The following is a 20,584-nucleotide window of genomic DNA, read 5'->3' on the forward strand; positions in this document are numbered from 1 at the left end:
GAAAAACACACCCACTGCTGAAAGGTGGGAAGCACAGAGATGGGGAGGCAGCAGGGCCAGGGAAGGCTACATGGACTTAAGCATAGACTGGAGAGGTCCACAGAAAAGAAAGCCACTGAGAGCTCCTTTGCACACGGAAAGCATCCTGAGCTCAGAAGTCCTCGAAGTGCCATGCTTTTGAGGCTGGAGGAGTCTCGGGGTGAGAGGATATCACCACTGAGAGCAGAAAACTGAATTAGTTGGATGTGTTGCCTGACCATAGGGCTGATGTTTTCTTCTGCAGTGACCTTCCCAAGCCCAGGGCTTGGTGTTCTAAAAAGATTCAATGGCATCTTATCACCCTGCACCCATATTGCAGTGGTGAAGCAGGAGCACAGCCAGGTCCAGCCTTTTTTGTGCTAAGGGTTGTGCAAAGCACTGAAGAGGGACACTTCTCAGGAACTCACACTTCTGCTTTGTTTCTCACTGAGGACTTTGTTACCTTTGACTGCTCCTGTTTAAAACTGTGGTATAGATACATCTACACAGAGTTTTTGCAAAGAATTGCCATTGCCATGGTTGTTGCTAGATATCAAATATCTTTGTAATTGTGACTGTTTCTGTATCTGTTTCAAATTGTGACTCTGAGCTCTTTCAAGGCATCCTATTAGCCTAGAAAAGACATTTTATAAATACTTAAAGAACCTTACACAGACTTATGTATTTTCAAAATGGCTTGTTGTGCAAGCAATTAAATGTTCACAGAAAGGAAAGTCATAAATAAAGGGAACTTTCATCTTGTAGGCTGGTAGAAGTTGTCAGATGCTGTGTTTGTGTTAAATATGGTTTGATAGTACTTGTTCGTATAATTAATAGCTGTCATACTGTCTTATCTGATCTGGACCAGGGGAAGGATTATACCCTTGAACCAGCAAGTCTCTGCGTTCGTGACTGCTTGGCTAAGCCATGGCCATGGTTATGTGGCCATGCCACAGCAACCTGCTTGTGGCTCTAAGCCTTGCCATTTGGCAAGGGGTCCTGCTGGGGTTGTCTGCCACCTGGGGCAGCCCCCTAACACTTCACGCATCCCCATTCTACATCCCCAGCTTCAGGCTGTGGTCAAGTGGGATATTGGTTTGCTATGCTGACTCAAAAATCCAGTGGTGATTTCTGTAACACCAGGGGATGCAAACACTCCATTCCCTTTTCACTTTGGAAAGGCACCAGGAGGGAAAACCTGGCAGCAGATCTTCCACGACTCTTAATGGCCAGTTTCATTTTTCTGCTTCTAGGGAGCAAATGGAAAATGTGACTCTATCAGCTCCTTGTATGCAAGTGTGTGTTTGTTTATGTCTAATGGAGGATGCTGGGTGGTCCTGGTTTTATGGAATGAGACCCTGGGGAGACCGAGCCTCAAGGCTCAAGTAATCTGAGTCAGAGACTCATGTATTTACCTTCTGAAAAACAGTCAGGCTTTCAGAAGTAATTGTTCCACCACATAAAGAGTTTAACAACAACTTTGGCAAATACAATGGAGGTTGATTTGGGGTCATAATCATATTGAAGGCAATCATGAGGCTTTAAATTAATAAGACATGTATTAAACATAGGCTGAAAGCACTTGCCCTTCGGTAATCCACTCAGTCTTAGCTTCTGAAGGATTCATGTGGTGTTTAAGTTAATAATATATTTCTTAACAATAGTTTTTCTTTTAGTAGCAGATGTATGACAGCTGCATTTATTGTCAACGCTCCTAATTTAGGACTGTTCTCCTGCTTAAACTGAAGTGTCCATGCAGCATTAGAAAGGCTTCCCACTGCTCACCAGTTGGAAAGTCCAGCCCCAGGCTTCCCATCTGGTATCACTGCAGTCATTTTGAGAGAGGCAGCAAAGGGCTTTTCCCTCTTCCTTTGGGTTCCCAAGACCATCCCTGTCATTCCAGGTGGTGTTTTATTTTTAATTGACGTCCTAATGCATTAAGTGTTTGGGTTGTCTCTCTGATTTTTTTTGGTGTGTATGGTTTCTTATAGAAACAGAACGTGGGTAATTCAGTGGGATAAGTCCCGTATTAATAAGCTCCACTTTGTCCATCTCTACTGTAACTGTTACTTGAATTTCTCTGAGGGCAGAAGCTTCTCCATGTCCTACAGGTTTCTTTAGAATTCACTGATGGCTAAACTAGTGTTTTCTCTAAGAAAAAGTCTTCCTTGTGAGCTCAGTGTTTTTGGTCTTGTTTTGCCTGCTGGCACAACACCTGCCACAACACCAGAGCCTGCACACTGGTTAGAGGCTCTGGAAAAGCAGCACAGGTCCCGTGTGTTATTTATGTAGCCTTTCCATGGGGAAGGGCTGAGGAGGATCTAAGGGTATTCATGCTGTACCTGATGGGGCACTGGGAGCACTGTTGTGGGAGTAACTGGGACTTGGGTGTGCTGTCACCATCACTGTAGTGGAGACTTATAAATCACACAGCACCAGTTCAGAGGAGACCAGATTTCATCAGTTTTTCTATTCACGAAACAGCTTGCTGAAAAAAAAAATAGATGACTAGAAGTTGGCGATGATACTGACATTGTTAAATCTTCCAGATCACCCAATGAGCAAAAATGTCTTTGATTTGTTGCAATTCCCTGCATTCTGCTAACAAGAACCAGGTGAAATACTCATGAAGATTCCTCCCCCCAAAAAATAATCTAATTCAGAGGCTTTTCACCATAATCTGTTACATTTCTAAATTCACAGGAACCGTTTGCTAAAACATTGTTCTTTTTCTCAGTTCCAGAGAATTCAGATGATAAAAAGCCTTGTCTGAGGTGTAACAGTTACAATTTCATTATCAATTTTAATCAAATCACAAATCTTACAGGGAAAATTTGATGTGTTGACTGATCTGAAAAAGCCAGAATATTTCTCAAATTTTCATTGTTTTTTCATTGTATAAACAAGAAAACAAGACCCAAACCCAAAACCAAACCCAGAGGAAGTTCATGAAACTATGCCATGTAAATACCGGGAAAAAAAATTGTTTCCATTTACAAAAACTGAAGCTGTTTTCTTTTTCACAGCTACTGACAAGCCATTGGCTATTTTTGAGCATGGGATTCTGGTGGAATGGATCTTCATTTCTAACGATGGCCATACTCGCCTTAGGAGACACATGGTCTAAAATACAGCATTCTACCTCAGTGTTATCACTGGGGTTTAAGAGTGTGCTTTCCATAACTTTTGTTAAAATGAGCTGTTCAAAGGGTGTTGCATCACCAAATGATGTTCATTAGAACATAAACAATGCCACCTGGGAAAGGTTCAAAGAATAAGACCTGAATAGGTACATTCCCTTGCTCCTTGCACATGGGTCCATACCTACAATCTTGCTCAGTTTGGCCATTTTTGGTGACTTTCTGAGCTCTGCTAGCCTCTGATACCATGGGGATATTATCATCTCTGAGGCTTGGTAATGTTGCTCCACATTGGTCATCAGGAGTCTCTCAGTGTCTTGTTGTTCATGAGCTCTAAAAAGCTGTGAGGCTGTGTGTAGGGATGGATACCAGGCAGTCCCTTAGACTGGTTGTTTGACGGAGTCTGAAACAGTCCAATTTATTTTTTAAAGAAGAGAGAGCAGAGCAAACTCTTCACTTAGCAATACTAGCAGGTCTGTTAACCCAGATTCACCTCAGCCCTGCTAGAGGAGGATCATTCTTGGTAATTCATACCCAAAGCTTTTGCAAGGGATTACTATGCTGCAGTAACATATGAAAGTCTGTACTTACCATATCAGAGGTCATTCGTATGTCAAGCATCTGCGTTTTGTAATGTGAATAACATCCCATGTGTAGTGTAAATGCCCTCCACCTACTGCGAATCTATTAGCAGCTTCACTTGTAGTGAAACGGCATGTGGTTTGGGAAATACAGGTCAGGAAACAGGGAGTTTGTACCTTGGATTCTGGATGGATTACTCAAAAGAAAAGCAGCTTTCACTGCTGCTCTGCCAGCTGTCTCAGGTCTCAAATTCCACCTGAAAACCTGCTCAGGGAGTTTCCACATTACCTCTCTTCATATCTTTCTGCTAAAATAACAGAACAATAAGCTCAGGGTTGGGAATTAAAGGAATAAGTATATGGAACAGTACTGCTACCAGACCAAGTGCTCTTGTACTTTGTCACATATTTCTTCTTAAATCCCTTGGGCAGATAATTTTAATTTTCAAAATTTTCCATGATCTTAAGGAAGTATTCTGTTTATGGTTTATATATATATGTATATATGTAAAATAATTTATTTTTTATCCACTTTTACAATGAGTAAAATTAGATAGGTGTTTTGCTCTGAAAATTCACAATAAACCCCAGTAACATTTTATAAATATTTTACAGTGCAATTTATTCCCTTCGTATTTAAGCCCATGAATTACTCATTACTTAGCACATCCTTCCTCCTGTAGGCAAACAGCAGTAGTTGCCACACTGTTTTAGAATGAAAGCTGTCAAGATAAAGGTGGGTTTCATTAATGAATTACCGCTAGAATATTACACCACAGGCACTAGCAGCATGGTTGGAGGTGGCTTTTACCAAATATTTTTCACATTTACCAGAATCACATGGGTGCGAATGAAAGCAGAAAAAACTCACCTCATGTGCAGATAAACTTTTTTTTTTTTTTCTGAAATGCTCTTAACAGCAATAACTGATATTTACCTAATGCCTTTCATCCAAAGCAATTTTCAATTAATTAATCTTCATAGCTCTCTTGCTAAAATAAGAGCACTGCGAAAATGATGCTGGAGAAGCTAGGCTGATTGCCCAGGATTCGCCTCTAATGCAGACAAAGTGCTCTCTTACTAATCATCACAAATTTCATTCAGTTTTTCAGTGTGAAGACAAATTTTGGTTGCAAATACCTGATATTCAGAATCCCTGTTGAAGAAACCTTGTAACAGTGACCACAGGACACCGACTGTGGCAGTGGTACTGCAGGCTCTCTTCTCCCTTTCTAGGGAAAGAAAACAAATAGAGGGCACTGGTCAACCCAGCACCATATTCATTTATGTTAAATTCATTACCTACTGCCACTTAGGACACAAAAAAGTCAAATGCTGAGAACTGGCATTTCTGCCATAGGAAACCTGCTCTGTCTCCAAGAGTCTCCTTTGACATGAGGGCTGTCCTCAGTAACATTGCTCCAAAGCTGTGCCGTTACCCATACATTTAAATGTCAGGCACTAGAACCCAAATGGCTTGAGATCATTGTCTACACTTAATGGAGAGAAGGAAGAGCTTTTAAAGCACTTCTCAGAACAAATACAACTTTAACTTTAACTTTGTGCTATCACAGTAGTGTGATGCTGTAGCAGAGTATATGCCCTTTCAAAATAACCAATATATTTCTTTAAAATAAATAAATAAATAAAAAGTCTTGGAGATGCTCTTAGGCTACACTTCCCTGCAAAATAAGAGGAAAAGGAAGAGAAAAAAAAAAAAAAAGAAAAGAAAAAAAAAAAGTAGAATTTCTTTTGCAGTAAAAGCAGTTGTGATTTTCACATACTCACCTGCCTTCAGAGCCCAGGAAAACACCAAGAGCATGTGGTGGGCCTGTCAGATTGGGCCACCACAGACGGGAAAGAAACTCTGCATAGCCAGCAAAGATACATGGGAGTCTGCCAGGCAGATCTGCCACTTGTGCTCTCCTGAGGCCTCTGCTGCTCATTAGTAGTGCTAAGAGCTATCAAACTTATCGTCAAAAGCACAGGGCTTTGAAGACTTTTTCCTGCAACTGCAGTACTATGGAAATCACTTGAATTACAATTTTCCAGTGGGCACTCCTCCGGTTTAATATTTCTGCACTCGTCCAGTACAGACACTGTTAATTAGATGCACCTGCAGTACAAAAGGCATTATACGTGTTAGTATAAAACATTACAGACCATACTTCTGACTGTACTTTATGACTCCTTAACTTAATTCCGACTCACCCGCCCACACTCGAATATATATACACTTTCTTAATCCTGTTAATAAGTCCAGGTATCTTCAAAAAATTCACTGGGATTTAAAATTGTACAAAATGAGAAGCTCTCCTACTTCAATAAGCCATGTACTAAGCATATGATTAAAAAGCTTTCATTTAAGTAGTCCCTTCAAGGTCTTAACTACAGGAGAATTCATACAGAGGTGAAATTAATAGGATATTCCTTGTTAATCCTTCAGTTCAGTTTTCACATGTCAGAGGTGGACAAGTGAATTTATCTTCAAAGGTCCTAATTAGGGGAAAAACATCAGCAAGGGTGCATGTAATTATGTCTCTTTGGAACATCAAAACCTTGTTTCTTAAAAATGATGGATTTAGAAACATGACCTTACAAATAGAGACTTCTTGCAAAATTTAGTTACCTCTTTCCTCCCTAGTGAGAGCCCTAAATCCAACCAAGTGCCCAAACACTTAAAAGACCATGGCCCGGAAGCACTGAATGATCCCAGGGGGCCCTCATGGATGTGAATATGACAGAACACAGAGTCCTAATTTACCAACTATGATTTCGAGTTCAAGTTACTGCCTACTAATCATTGCCTAATTTGAAACAACCTGAATCCCTCACATCCTGGCCATGCATTTTGTAGGCAGGGAGCCTCAGGGTTTTCAACTCTGCTGCGGGTTGCTGAAAGCAAGCAGAATCAAACGAGGCCTTCCCACTTGTTTTTAAATAGCATTCACTGGGTGCTTTATGACTAACTAAATATTATTCATGACAAATCTTGAACACTTTTGGTATTCAGATTTGGGCAAAGCCTGGTAGTTAGTTTTAAACAGCCAGCTCCAAAGGGAATTGTGTCTCCTTTTGACAGAGCTGGAATGATCCTGCAAGAACTTGAGGCCAGTCCAACCAAGCCAATGTCAGATGTCTTGGCCAGGCCAGGCATTGGACAGCCCAATCTACACAGCCATGCTCTCCACTCATAAAATGTGTCCCTTCAGAGAGGATGCTGTGCTATCTCCTGCTGATGTGGCTGTTACCAGGTAATGCAAGCAGAGGCTGTCGAAAGGGCTGTAGAAGGTTGATCTGCCCTTGGTTCAGTGACAGACCCATGAGGAGCCCAGGTGTCATGTACTCACCCTTCTCCTCTCCTCCTGACTGGGTACACAGGAAAAGGATGATGATATACATCCTAATTTCAATACAGACCATCAGCTATAAACCATTAGCCTCCTCTCTTACTGAATTCAAAGTTTTGAGAAAGGGAACGTTTCTCTCAAGATCAATGGTTTGTGTGAATAATGCTTGATTGTCCGCGCCTGACCATGTCCTAAAAAGTTAACACACTGTCCTGACTGAAGCACCATCCAAGTTATTTTCAGAGAGGCCTGAAAGTGTTGTTCTGACACAAAAGAATTAGGATGCTCCACTTAGGCATGTTAAAGGGGAGTGGCTTTGCTGTCTTAAAAATGAAGAATTGTAAAATTTCTGGAAATTGCTGGGACTGAATGCTTGTAATAGACCAAGAAGGTCTTTTACATACAACTGTGTTGTTTTGGAACATCAAATCCTTTATCAAGTTTACCAGTCATTTTAGTAACAGTATCAGTGTCCAACCCTAAAGAAGTTTTTATCTGCATGGCTTGGTATTATATCACATTAAAACGGATGATGCAGCTATGTGTCCAGCCCGGCAGCAACTTGCCTACTGATGCAGAAGACCAGGAAAGGTTTAATGACCTTTTTGTAACTTGTGTAATTTCAATACCAGCAGCTAGTACTAGTCCAAGAAACTGTGATGTTTTTGCCAGTGCTCCTAGATGTAATCATTAGCCTCTTGAAGTAAGAGTTATATCCACAAATCCCCTCTGGCCCCCTAAAGTATCTTCAATTCAGCATCCTTTGACTTAAGAGTAACTATAGTTTTAGTATAAAAGTAGCAGATATAATGATGTACACCAATGACATGGGTTAACATGGTTCCTCCTGACAGAAGCCACTTGTTTGGAGAAGACTCCCCAAATCCAAGGTGCGTGGTGGGAGCCTGAAGGTGCCCCATTCAGAGGAGGAATTTCATGTCTGGCTGTCCAGGCTGAGTTTCTTCTCTGAGCTATAGATTTCCTTCTCCCAAGTAATCAGATTGGTGTTTTCCATTTTTACAAACCCAGTAAAGAAAGTATGTCTAGAGCATAAATGGTAATATAATGCCATCATTTATATTACAGTTGTCTGAGCAAATAGTGGTGTATAGTCATTATTGAAAGCCTGGCATTGGAAATCAGGGTTCTTTGTTCATTATTCCCCTTTCACTGTTCTACTCTTGGCTCTACCCTTATAACTCTGTGGAAATTACTTCTACATGCTTCAGTTAAATGGGTTTACATGTTATTACTTATTAGTAGCATTTATTAAATAAAGAGAGGCCACTAACCTGAAGATTGCTCCTGCCAGTCAGTAAAATTTCAATAGGAAGGGAAAAAGGAACTGTAGAAGGATCAAATGAACAAAATGTTTGATACCTTAAAAAGTAATAAATAAATAAATGTTTTTATTCTATAAAAATACTCACAGCTTTTAAGAACTACATCTTCTATGTACCCTCTGTAGGTTTCAACACAATTTTGATTTTATATACTCTTATGAGCTTTCATTTTATAAAATAAATGCAATTTAACATCTGTTCTCTGCAAAATACTATGGACCAACTGGCTTAGATGATTCCAGTGCACAGAAATATAGCTAAAACTCTTTGCAAAACTTATTTAACTGGGTAACTGGGTCATAGTATTTAGTGCTGCTGACTTGTAGAATAACTGAATTTTGTTCAAAAGCATCTATTCAAGGCATTATTTTTGCAAAGATGAGGAAAAATTGTAATAGGTCACACTGAAAAATGAACACAGTCTTCATGGATAATGCCATTTGTAAAAGACACCTGTTTTGCATGTGGCTTTTTCTCTCCAGGTGTTTTTGAATGGCAGTTTTACTTCCAGGCTCCTCATAATTGACAATATTTATTTAAAAAAAAAATAAAAAATTAGTTTGATCAAATCAGTTAAGATGTTTTGTAAGGAAAACAATGCTTAATCAGCAGAGCTCCACAAGTCAAGCTTATTTTTGGAGACTTAAAAGTCAATATAGTCAGTGCCTGTGGAAAAATAAAGCTGTCCACTGAAACTTGCTTCCTGACTGCTGAAACTCTGGAATACATAATGATTTTTCTCAGAAGCTTATTTTTACAATATTTTTTCCTATATGACATCTAAAATAAACAAAAATACATCTGAATACACGAGCCAGCACAGAGCAGCATAGTGCGTGTTGCACATTACTTCCAAAGAAGCTCACAAAAGTTAACTGAGAAAAGCAGATTCTCATATGCTATCCAGAAGTAAACAAGTGCTTGCAGTGGATATTGCCTACCTGAGCTTCAGTAAGGCCTTCGACACTGACCCCAGTAAGATCCTGATAGAGATGCTGTTGATGTATGGGCTGGATGAGCAGACAGTGAGGTGGGTCAAACAATGGCTGAACCACCTGGTCCTGGGGGTAATGGTCAGTGGTGCAAAGTGTACTTGGAGGCCAGTGACAAGCAGAGTGCCACCTGGGTCAATACTGGGTCCAGTCCTGTCACCAGTTGACCTCCAGAAGTCAACCTTAACCATTCTGTGATTCTGTGAAGTGACATTTCTTGACAAGTTCATTCTGCTAGAAGGAAAATTTCCAGTAGGAAATTTCAAACAGACGAAAAATGTTGAAAACATCTAATGGTCCAACACCTCTCATTTGTACTTATCCTCCCTGTAGAGGATATACCAGGGTGAAGGGGCAGGAGAATGTGCTCACTGTGCCAGCTTTTGCTGTTCTTGGCCTGAGCTGTGGCAGACATTTTGTTTTAGAAATCAGGCCCTGATTCTCATTTTTAAAAGACTTGAGAGTGGCTCTGTGCACCTCCGCTCCACGTGCTGCTGCAATCTGTGGTCTTCAAGAACAGAGCAGAGATGTGAGGCCTGAATCCTCCCTCAGTCTTGGCTGCTATTGGGACCCATCTCATCTCTTTGTCCCCAAAGGAAACACAGAGGAACAGCTCATAAGTCTCCCATCTTGCCGTGCTGCTGCTGGGGTTTCGTAGGCTTCTCCTGACGCACAAGCACTCAGTCCTGCCCCTTGCATTTCCATGGAGAATTAGGCACCTTCTTGAACATGAGTGATGAGGGTTTCTCTGCCCTTTTCCTTGCCCGCTAGAGCAGGGGGGGCTCATCTCCAGCAGGATGGATTATTGCACCCACTAAGGATGTGGGAGAAGGGGGCTCAAAGGGTGCAGGTCAGCCAGGATAACTCAAGCTATTCTACAAAATGTGGGCAAAGATTTTTCTTGAGCAGCATGTTGTTCATGAGGATGCGTATGGTCTGAGAACACTGAATGGCTGCTCTGAGAAGCTTAGGTTCCTCCCTGCTTGTCTCCAAAGCACGGTGCAGCTTTGGTGCCTGGCCCCACTTTTCTCCTCCAACCAAAGCACTGCTCAGCATTCACGGGAGGTTCTGTTCAGCTGCTTGCGGGCCTTCATACTCTGAAATGGAGACATCTGTTGATTTGAATCTCCTTCAGGGCTGAGAGGGTGATTAAGTTTACATAATGTGTGCTGAATTTGAATGTGAATTGAAATAGGAGTTAAGTTCCTAAGCAGCTTTGAGGATCTGTGCCTGGGCTCATAAAATTCAATTAATTAATGACTAACTGGAGACCCTCTAGGGCTCTTCTATCTTTGAGGTTTCAGTATAGCATCTCCCCTCCTGGGCCCATACTGCATGCTCTGAAGGCATTGTTATGCCAAAGGAAGGAGGCAGACACATTTACTAACTCTTTAATCTATCACAATTGCATGTAAACTGTAGCACACACATTATTGTGGCCTGGCAGAGAGTATCAAAACTGGGTGCAACCAGACCTTGCACACTGACAATGGTTAGGGCATAGTTTAACCTCTCCTAGTCTGGTGAACTGTGGCATCCAGCATGGATCGCTAAAGCTGATGGACATTCATTAACATTTTTGGAATGCCATTAACATTTTTACCAAGGATTATACCCCTTTTAACTTTCCAAATATGGTACTCCACACCAGTGCTCAAAAAAAAAAAAAAAATAGAAGCAGCAATTCCTGGAAAGAGGCATTTATTGATGATATAATGCCCACAAGTGTCAGCAGATGTTATTCCTTATAAAAAGGAATGTGGCTCTAATTTGGCACTTCTTGCTATCAGGAGGAACTTCTTGCAGAGCAGATGTCACTTCCAATCCTATCTTTCAGGGGGGGCTGTGCCCTGTTAAAAATGGCATACCAATTTAGAAGTAGGCATGGTGCCACTGGAGCAGATGGCTATGAGCACAAGTCGTGTTATAGAACTGGTGTTTGCAGAAATGTGAATGCTGGGGCCAAAGTCCTACCCAGGAACATCAAAATGTTCCTACCCAGGAAAAATTCCGTCTAAGTAGGTTGATACATGCTAATTAATGCTTTAGTACTGGTAGAAATGGATGTTGTCAGTACCGCCTTTACGGCTTTTCAAGCTTTTGGGCAACCATTGGTGATACCAGTAGCCATTTTGGCAGCTGAGGACATTGGAGCATAGATGTGTCCTTGGGAAAAATGCTGTCTGTGCTTGGTGTTACTCCAACAGCTCTGCAGTGCTTGGGAACTGTTGCAGTGTGGAAGACTGCTCTGCTGGGCAATGAGGAGAAGTGGCTCTGGACCTGCATTAACCCATCCCCTCTTTAAGGCAGTGTATGACTCTCTACCACCCAAATATCTGAAGCAAAACTGTGCTTCTGTCCTGAAAAGCATGTGCTTTTTCTCTTGCTTTGAAGTCAACGCTCCAGTTGCTCTCACTGGGACAAAATGCAGTATTTCTTAGAAGTTCAGCCTTCATGAAAAAGCTCGTTTCAGTAAAGTTAATAAACGTGATATTGAAAATGTTGTTTAGATATAGATACTTATTTTCTCTCCCAAAATGAACCTGCTGAATTTAAATGTTAAATTGATATGTAATATGTTCTTCTTAACTTGTATCTTCAAGCTGAACTTCCAAAAGCATGATGAGTACTTTCTTGCCTTGAAATGTACCTCAGGCATTAAGAACCAGCCCCTTCTATAATTAATTGTCAGGCTTCAGTGGCTAAATAATAAATCAGGTGACTCTTATCTGATATGATTAAAGTCTTCATCCATATGTCTAGAAGCTTACAGCAGATGTTTCTCTCTTCTCAATTAGATAAGGAAACATTTTCCCCATATGCAATCCTGCCTCAGCTTCTCAGGGTACCACACAAGATAATTCACCAGGGTATTCATGACATGGGATGTTTCTTGTCACTCTGATCAGAGCTGTACACTGAAAAAGGAAAGTTTTCAGGAATTATCTGGTTATGAACGACCTTCTTATTCTGGACTTTTCACCTGTGACAATTCAGCTCCAAGGTGTTCCGAGAGATGGCCCTTTCAGAAGGTGATTTTTCAGGCCCATTTTAAAATGTCTGCATACTGCAGGTAACCTTGGAAGCATTCCAATAACCTTATGTTACCATTTCTGACAAATATTGTGATTGACCAGTAAAACATTTTGCTGCCTTCACTTTATACTCTGTGGGGTTTTGATTAACCAGCTACACAAATGAGCGCAGCTAGCCAAGCAGCTGTGCAATCAGCCAGTGCTAGGCAGAGCTACCAACAACATATGGTGAAATTTTACTCCATAATAGAATACTCATCTTGCCTGGTAGAGTTGTAACATTTCCCAAGAGCCCCAATAAGACGTGCTGAGTAATCCAAAGTGTGGCACAGTCAGCAAATTGTCTGCGGTTCCCACTAATAGATAAAGAAATTTTATTTTGTGGTGAAATTTTCACCTTACCCAATGAAGCCTATAGCACTTCAGCAGGGAGCGGCATGTAACTCCACTCAAGTAAGAAATCCACTTAACTGGCTCCTAAAATATGTATTTTAATTGGTGAGATGAGATGAATAAGTTAGTATTGATACAAGGAAGTGCATCAGCAGAAGGTTTTATTTTTACTATCTATTATGCATGAAGGACACTGAAGATAGGTCTGTGCCTCAAAAAATAATCTAGATTTTAAAAACTCAGAGTCATCAAAAACAGTAAAACTTGTAAAGGAGGGAATTTCAATTCCATGTCAATATAGAGAATCAGATTATCCATTTTGTTTATTTCTACTGAATCAATTACAGAAGCACCACAAAGCTTGATTGTTCCTACCACATTGTTGCAGACCAGTGCATATTCCAGTTGAGTTGGGAAGGCACAGCCCAAAGGGTGTCACTAATCATCAGAGCCAGTGGGATCATCTGAACAGCCCAAGGGATCATGAGATATGGGGAGGCACCATGCTCCTTCCCCTTATGATATAGGGGCTGTCTCAGAGGTACCCTCCTGCACTACAGAGACTCAAAGCCATCTGAAGCTCAGGGAGATGGTTCCCATCCTGACAGGCACTGCAGATCTGTCTCCTTATTTCAGTGGCAGTTATCAAGCTCAAAATTCACAATGCAAGTTTTGGTTGAATACTAAGACTTCTGAAAAAAAAAAATCTTTTATAAAGGCACGTGGGCTTGAACAAGCCTTCTCTAAAGTAAATATGATAAGGAAGGTTATTGTTAAGACACCTTTGTCTGAGCTAAAAATATGCAATGCGAAAAAAAATAATTTGAGGTAAGTAAGCTACGTTTAAGGATTATGTGAACATCAGTCCTCATACAGCTCCTTTTTCTGGATAGAACAGAAACCTGTCACCAGCTTGTTCCTGATCTATTGCCCATTTGGCCTTGTGTTTTGGGAAATACCAGGCACTGGCTCGCAGCAAAGACAAAATGACAAATTAACTGGTCAGTAATCTCATCTACTATCATAACTTCATAACAGCACAGTAAGCCCTAAGGACTAATGATCACACTGAACCACTTGGTCAATAGCATTGTTTCAGAGCTGTGCATTCACTTGTGTCTGTTGATGATTACACCGCAAAGCATTATATTGAAATTTACAGCGTTGAGCTTTAAAACAGTAACCCTCAAATCAGAGAAATAAAAAGCTCAACTGGCAAGCTGCAAACCTTGTTAAGCAATCTATAAAAATTACCATTTTACAGCTAAAAATTGGAAAAAAGTAGCGGTCCTTGATTAAAGGATGGGCATATGTTACAGTTTAGTGAAAAGTGTGTCTTGTATTTTAGTTTTAAACATCACATGATTATTCACAGTACTTTAGACGTTTTCTTTATCATAGTGTTACCCATGGCAGTGATTTAAAAATTCATTTTGAGCTTGTATTTGTGTTTGAAAACTGGGGCACAGAAGTGCAGCCTAGGAAGAAACAGCAACAATAACAAAACAAAGGAACAATATATCCCAACATTTTGAAGACTATATATATATATATATATATATATAATTTTAGCCTCATTCATCATCAGGTTTTCCTGCTTGCTTTCTGTCTGTTCCCTTGCTGTGTGAACTTGGAGAGCAGCTCAACTCCTTCATCCTTTTGTTGTTTGTAAAGCTCATTGAGTCCTGTGATTGGAAAGTGGTTTAGAAATGTTAAGTAGGGTCACTGCTGAAACAACTAGACATACCTTTGCTGTTATTAAACTTGGCGTCAAGTATTGTCCAAGGGTCTCTAAGATGGAAAGGGCTTGCTATTACTCTGGGTAAATGTTTGTGCTTCGGTGAACATTCATGATGCAAGCACGTTCCCAGTGTCTCGGATGTGATTACAGCTGCAGTGGAGATCTAGCAGCTCCAAGCCACATTTGACCTGCTATGAAAAGCTGGAAACTTGCTGTGTTTCAAAAGGCTGCACATAGCAGCCCATGAGATAGGGGATTGCAGAAGCAGCTGTGCTTGCGCTTTAATACTCTTTGGGGTCTGTTTCTCAGCAAAACAGAGACCCATAGGCATTGTCAGACAAGCTATTTTTTCTAGAAAGGACCTAAGCCCTCCAACAGAAGGAGACTTTATTGCCATCAAGTGCAGGCAGGACAGCTGTGGTGGCTGTGCAGCTCCAGACCACAGCCCTTCATATTTCTCTCCTCTCAGAGCAAGACCTGCCCAAGCCACATGGTTTAATTCACATCTCGTCAAATACAGACTTCCTCCAAACCATGCTCCCACTGTTTTGCAGTCGTATCTATTATCATACCATATTCAATGATTTTTTTGCCAATTTTGTAAGTAATTCCAGAAGAGGAATGGTTCCTCCTAGTGACGCATACAAAAGAGCCTTCCTCTTCTTTCAGGGAAGTGGTTGAGTCACCGCCTCTGGAGATCTTCAAGAAACATGTGGATTTAGAACTTGGTAGCATAGTTTAGTGGTGGACTAGCTAGCTTAAAGGTTCGATTTACAAGCTTAAAGATTAGACTAGATGATCTTAGAGATCTTTTCCAACCTGAAGGATTCTATGATTCTATAATTCCAGGAGTGAGTAGCCCCTGAAGCAAGCTGCTTCAGGGTCAGATGGTAAAGGGGACAGCAGTGCATATGGACAGAGGGTGGCTCAAGCCATCTGTGAACCCCTGGGATTTTGGTCATGGTTTTCTCTGAAAACATAGCCTACAACATGTTGCTGGCCCTGACTTCTGCATGTCTTCACTGGTATAACAGCATAGGGGATGAGTGAGTGCAGTGAGTGAGTTTTCAAAAATATTTTCTTCTTCCTTGTGTTTTTCGTTTGTTTGGTTGGTTGGTTTTGTTTGTTTTCCACAAGATGAAGAGTAGGATTCATTGATGCTCGTAGTTAAGAGGTGTTAAAAGTGAGACTGAACGCCTTTGGCTCCAACAGATTGCTAATGCTCTGTTAAATACTTTCCTACAAAGTCAGCAGTGCAGCTCTGCATAGAACAGAGTCTGCAAAAATACAGGGCAATTTATGTAGAAGAACCCAAATGACTTGCCAGGTGTTTCAAAGGCAAGCAAGGAGTCTCCCCTGGTTCAGGTAAAATGCTAAAGTAGGTGAGTATAAAGGAAGAGGTAAGATATGGGGAAGATGTGATCACCTGGAATCTGTTATGCACAGCACATCTGGTGTTTCTCTTCAGGCTCTTACTTAAAAAATAACAACTATAAAGATTCTGGAAGGACTGATGCTACTGATTCACTTGCTACAAATAATAGTGGAAAACATCTCATGATGTATTGTTATGTACCATTTAATGAATAATATTTCTCTTATTTTTATTTTTATTTTTTGTGGATGTTGTCCACCTTGACTTCAGCAAGGCTTTCAACATTGTTGCCCATAACCTCCTCATAGGCAAGCTCAGGAGATGTGGGATAAATGAGTGGGACAGTGAGGTGGACTGAGGGATTGAGAACTGGCTGGATAGCAGAGCTCAGAGGGTTGTGGCTGAGTCTAGTTTGAAGCCTGTATCTAGCAGTGTCCCTCAGGGGTAAGTACTGGGTCCAGTCTTCTTCAACTTAATCACCAACAATGATTGATGGAATAGAGGGAACCCTCAGCAAGTTTGTGGATGACACAAAATTGGGGGGAGTGGCTGATAAACCAGAGGGATGTGCTACAACCTAGCACTGCCAAGTCTACCACCAAACCATATCCCTAAGCACCACATCTACATGTCTTTTGAATCCATCCAGGGATGGTGACTCAACCACTTCCCTGGGCATCCTGTTCCAGTGCCTCACAACACATTCAGTAAAGAAATTTTTCCTAATACCCAACCTAAACCTCCCCTGGTGCAATTTGAGGCCATTTCTTCCTGTCCTATCACTAGCTGTTTGGGGGAAAAGCCTGCCCTCCACTCTGCTACCTCCACCTTTGATGTTGTAGAGAGTGATAAGGCCTCCCCTGAGCCTCTTTTTCTCCACGTTAAACAACCCCAGCTCCCTCAGCCGCTCCTCAGAATACTTGACCTCCAGACCCTTCCCCAGTTTTCTTGTCCTTGTTTGGACAAGCTCCAGGACCTCAATGTCCTTGTATTGAGGGGCCCAAAACTGAACACAGTACTCAAGGTGCGGCCTCACCAGAGCTGAGTACAGGGGCACAATCACCTCCCTGGTCCTGCTGGCCACACTATTTCTAATACAAGCCAGGATGCTGTTGTTTTCTTGGCCACCTGAGCACGCTGCTGGCTCATATTCAGCCAGCTATTGTCCAATACCTCCAGGTCCCTTCCCACCAGGCAGCTTTCCAGCCACTCTTCCCCTAGCCTGTAGTGTTGCATGGGGTTGTTGTGCCAGTTGCAGGACCTGCACTTAGCCTTGTTGAACCTCAAACCAATTGAACCACTTCTTCCTTTTCACGCTTTTCCCCTGCTCCAGCATGGGTTTCTCTCCACGGGCTGCAGTCCTTCAGGATAAACCTGCTCCTGCGGGGGCTCCTCCATGGGCTGCAGCCTGGAGAACTGCTCTATGTGGGACCCATGGGCTGCAGTCCCCAGCACCTGGCCACAGACAGCCAGTACAGCCATGCAGCTTGTCTTACTGAGCACTTTTTTATCAAATGATCAAAAGCTGAATAGTTTTTTCCTTACTTTTTCCTCCTGGCAGCTCACAGCAGGAGGTGCACAGAGGGCTCTCCAGGTCTGGGGGATTTCTGACTCAGGGGACCTGACCAAGTCCTGTTTATCAGCCTTCCCATCCACTCATTTCTTTAATCAGCAGACTTTGCACACTGTGTTTTGGACAGCAGAGGTGTTTGTAGCTAGCTACATTTTATCTTCAAGACCTAGAAAAGCTTCTTAATTTTTATTTTTTTCTTTGTAGGAGTTCATGTAACTCCCCTTGGAACCTCATCCTTCAGCAAGACAACTTCAGAGTTGTGAACTGAAACATTTTCTGTATAATAAATTTTACAGTAGAGAATAAAAGATAGGCATATGAGGTTTCAATTAAAGAGCATTTGAACTGCATTTCTCTGCAAACAATAGGAATAATTTCCTCCTCAAGGTTAGCATTTCTACAATTTAAACTTTAGAACAAAGAGCCAAGGAAATAAAAGAATTTCTACACGTGGTGCTACCCAAGCCATGGGGGTGACTGCATATCCAAGAACATGGAGTAACTCTGGAGGAGGATGCAAACAGACTGAAGGAGACACATTTGCTTTAAGACACCTTGCCTTTGTGCACAGCTGCAGAGCAGCCTTGGCCAGGTTGGACCAGCCTTTCTGCTGACATGACTGCTCAAGTCAGCAGTGTTTCAGCAGCAGACAACTCATGGCTGTTTCACAGGTCAAAAGTCTTTGTAATTTGGGTATAAAACAACTGTCTGCTTTGCTGAGGGGTTGTTATGTGTACAGCAGTGTAAAGATGACAAATGTTTCAGGTTTTCCTGTTCCTACACAGAGTACAGCAGTCTTTTGTTGAATTTTTAATGTGGCTTATTATTTAAGCAAAGGTCAAATGTTTTTTCTAGAAATCCATGTATATTGCAGGTATAATACTTTAAATTATGACCTATAAGCAAGTAGTCCTAAAGACAGAGCAAAATTTAACATTGTTTTCTTAGAGCCAAAAGGTATATTCTTCCTTTGTCAGAAAAGAGGATTTCCTTTTCCAACCTGCACTTTTCTCCTAGTGGATTTTCAGTAAGAATAGAAAAAAAAAAAAAAAAAAAACAAAAAAAAAAACAAAAAAAAAAAAAAAAAAAAAACACCTCTCCTTTCTTGCACAAATTTAAGAAGCCTACGTCTTAAAAATACTGAAAACTTGGACATGCCAATTATTTTAATAATGTTATCATTTCCCTGCAGGCAGCACCTAAACAGTATTGTGTTGTATTGTATCTTTTTAAAATAACAGAAATAAAAATTATAGCCCTTTTCTGAAATCCTGTGTATTTCTTGCTACTATCTTTACTCATTTTCTCAAGTAAAATCTTCATCCTTCTGCAAATGTTCAAGTCCAGACATACTGTAATCTTTTGCTCTTCTTAAGTTCCCACTCAATAGATAAAGACGACACTCCAACTTTGCCTTTTTCAAATGTTAAGAAAAGATTGATTTCCTTATATCTACAAGGAGTCTAGGATGTGATTATTCCCTAAATGGCAAATGCAGGAGGAAACCGAACTGGTAGAAAAAAAAGGTGTTGATAGAGGTCAATATAAACTGGAAACCTTGGCAACCAAAAATTCAGTATGAGAATATGATTGAAGTGGATGTAAGAGTTAAGGCAGAATTATTTTTTTCAGTTTACTATTCAAATGTCGGAGTGTAATCTGAGGAAATGCTTGTGGGAAATCTTTCCTGGGGGGGAGAATTTGGTGCAATGCACCACTGAAGCCTGCTATTGCTCTTTACTCTGAGAACCAGAGTAAAGTACTCTGTAAAGTACCAGTACTCTTTATTCCTGTATAACCATTTGTACTGGAGAAAATCCATGTAACTTAGTCCAAGTTGCAACGTGAATATGTTTTTGTAGATTATAATTGCTAATACAAGCTTGGTCTGCATGCCACAGTTCACATACATTTTTAATGAACTTATAATTAGGGCAATTTTGGTCTCCTGCAGGTTCCAGCTTTGCAAATGAAGAGCAAACCACTCCTAAGGCATCTGCACCTTCTAAAGATGTACCCAAGGGTAGCAGCAAGAGCACAACACAGGTATCGAGCAGCACAGTGACTCCACGCAGGAGCTTACTTCCAGCACCAAAAACTGCCACTGCACCTGCTGGTAAGTGTTCCAAACTTGTGTACCTGAAATACCATCTGCCTTAGCCCAAGAAATACAGAAACCTTATCATGATACTATTTTACTGCTTACTCACTTCGTTTTCATGCCATTATTGGGCACATTGTCTAAGTGCCCAGTTTGCTGTAGTTGCCATTCTTGCCGGCAGGACAGCACAAGAAGCTGAAAGTCTTTGACTCAGCGCAAGCACTGCTCTGCAACAGCTAAAACATCAGTGTGTTATCACACAACTGAAGCAAGGAAGGAAAAATCAGTACAAAATATAAGACAAAGACCTTTTGCACTACGAGTTTTGGTCACCTGGTTTCCAGAAAGATTAACTTGGTTGAAACACATGCAGAAAATAACTTACTGCTGTAATCAGTAGCTTGGAGAATCTGGCAGGGAAGACGAAGCTGAAACCCTTTGTCTTTGGTAGTCCAGCTAAGCGAAAGTTGAGGGAGTAGGATGTAATATTTTGTCCATCACAGTCAGGAGTGACTGTCTTTTACTGTCGGAAAACTGTTTAGCTCCATCATCTATACTCACTAACTGGGAAACAGACCAATCTGTCAACACAATATATGGATTTCTGATTACTTTTTTTTTTTTCTTTTTTGAGTTTCTTTCTTTTATTTCTTTTTTTTTTTTCTTTTCCTGTGATTTTTCTTTCCTCTCTGATGGTCCCCAGCTAAGTTGTGTCATTTCAGCCTACAGCAGTAGTTGAATAGTATCAGATTTGCACCTACATATCTCCAGCAAAAGCCTTTCTTTCCCAGCTAGTGATAATGACATGATAAGCTTTAAAGGGCTATTTCGAGGTTTCTGTAGAGGAACTTTTCTGACTTTTTTTTTTTTTTTTTTTTTGCTACAAGCAAGAAGACTGCTAGAAATTCTGTGCCTTTTACTACTTGTGTAGCCTCACAAGTG

General features: G+C 41.0%; 1 protein-coding gene across 5 annotated transcripts in view; it reads left to right on the forward strand.

Annotated features, from left to right (window-relative positions):
* The window catches only part of MTUS2 (microtubule associated scaffold protein 2), a 279,879-nt gene that overhangs the window by 191,884 nt on the left and 67,411 nt on the right, over positions 1 to 20,584 (forward strand). For all 5 annotated transcript variants that reach the window (XM_084534381.1, XM_084534383.1, XM_084534382.1 and 2 more), the window contains one exon: positions 19,496 to 19,657. In XM_084534381.1, the coding sequence (XP_084390507.1) occupies positions 19,496 to 19,657 (162 nt within the window). The remainder of the gene's footprint in view (positions 1 to 19,495; positions 19,658 to 20,584) is intronic.

This window comes from Aythya ferina (assembly GCF_964211825.1).
Source record: "Aythya ferina genome assembly, chromosome: 1".
Classification (NCBI taxonomy): Eukaryota; Metazoa; Chordata; class Aves; order Anseriformes; family Anatidae; genus Aythya; species Aythya ferina.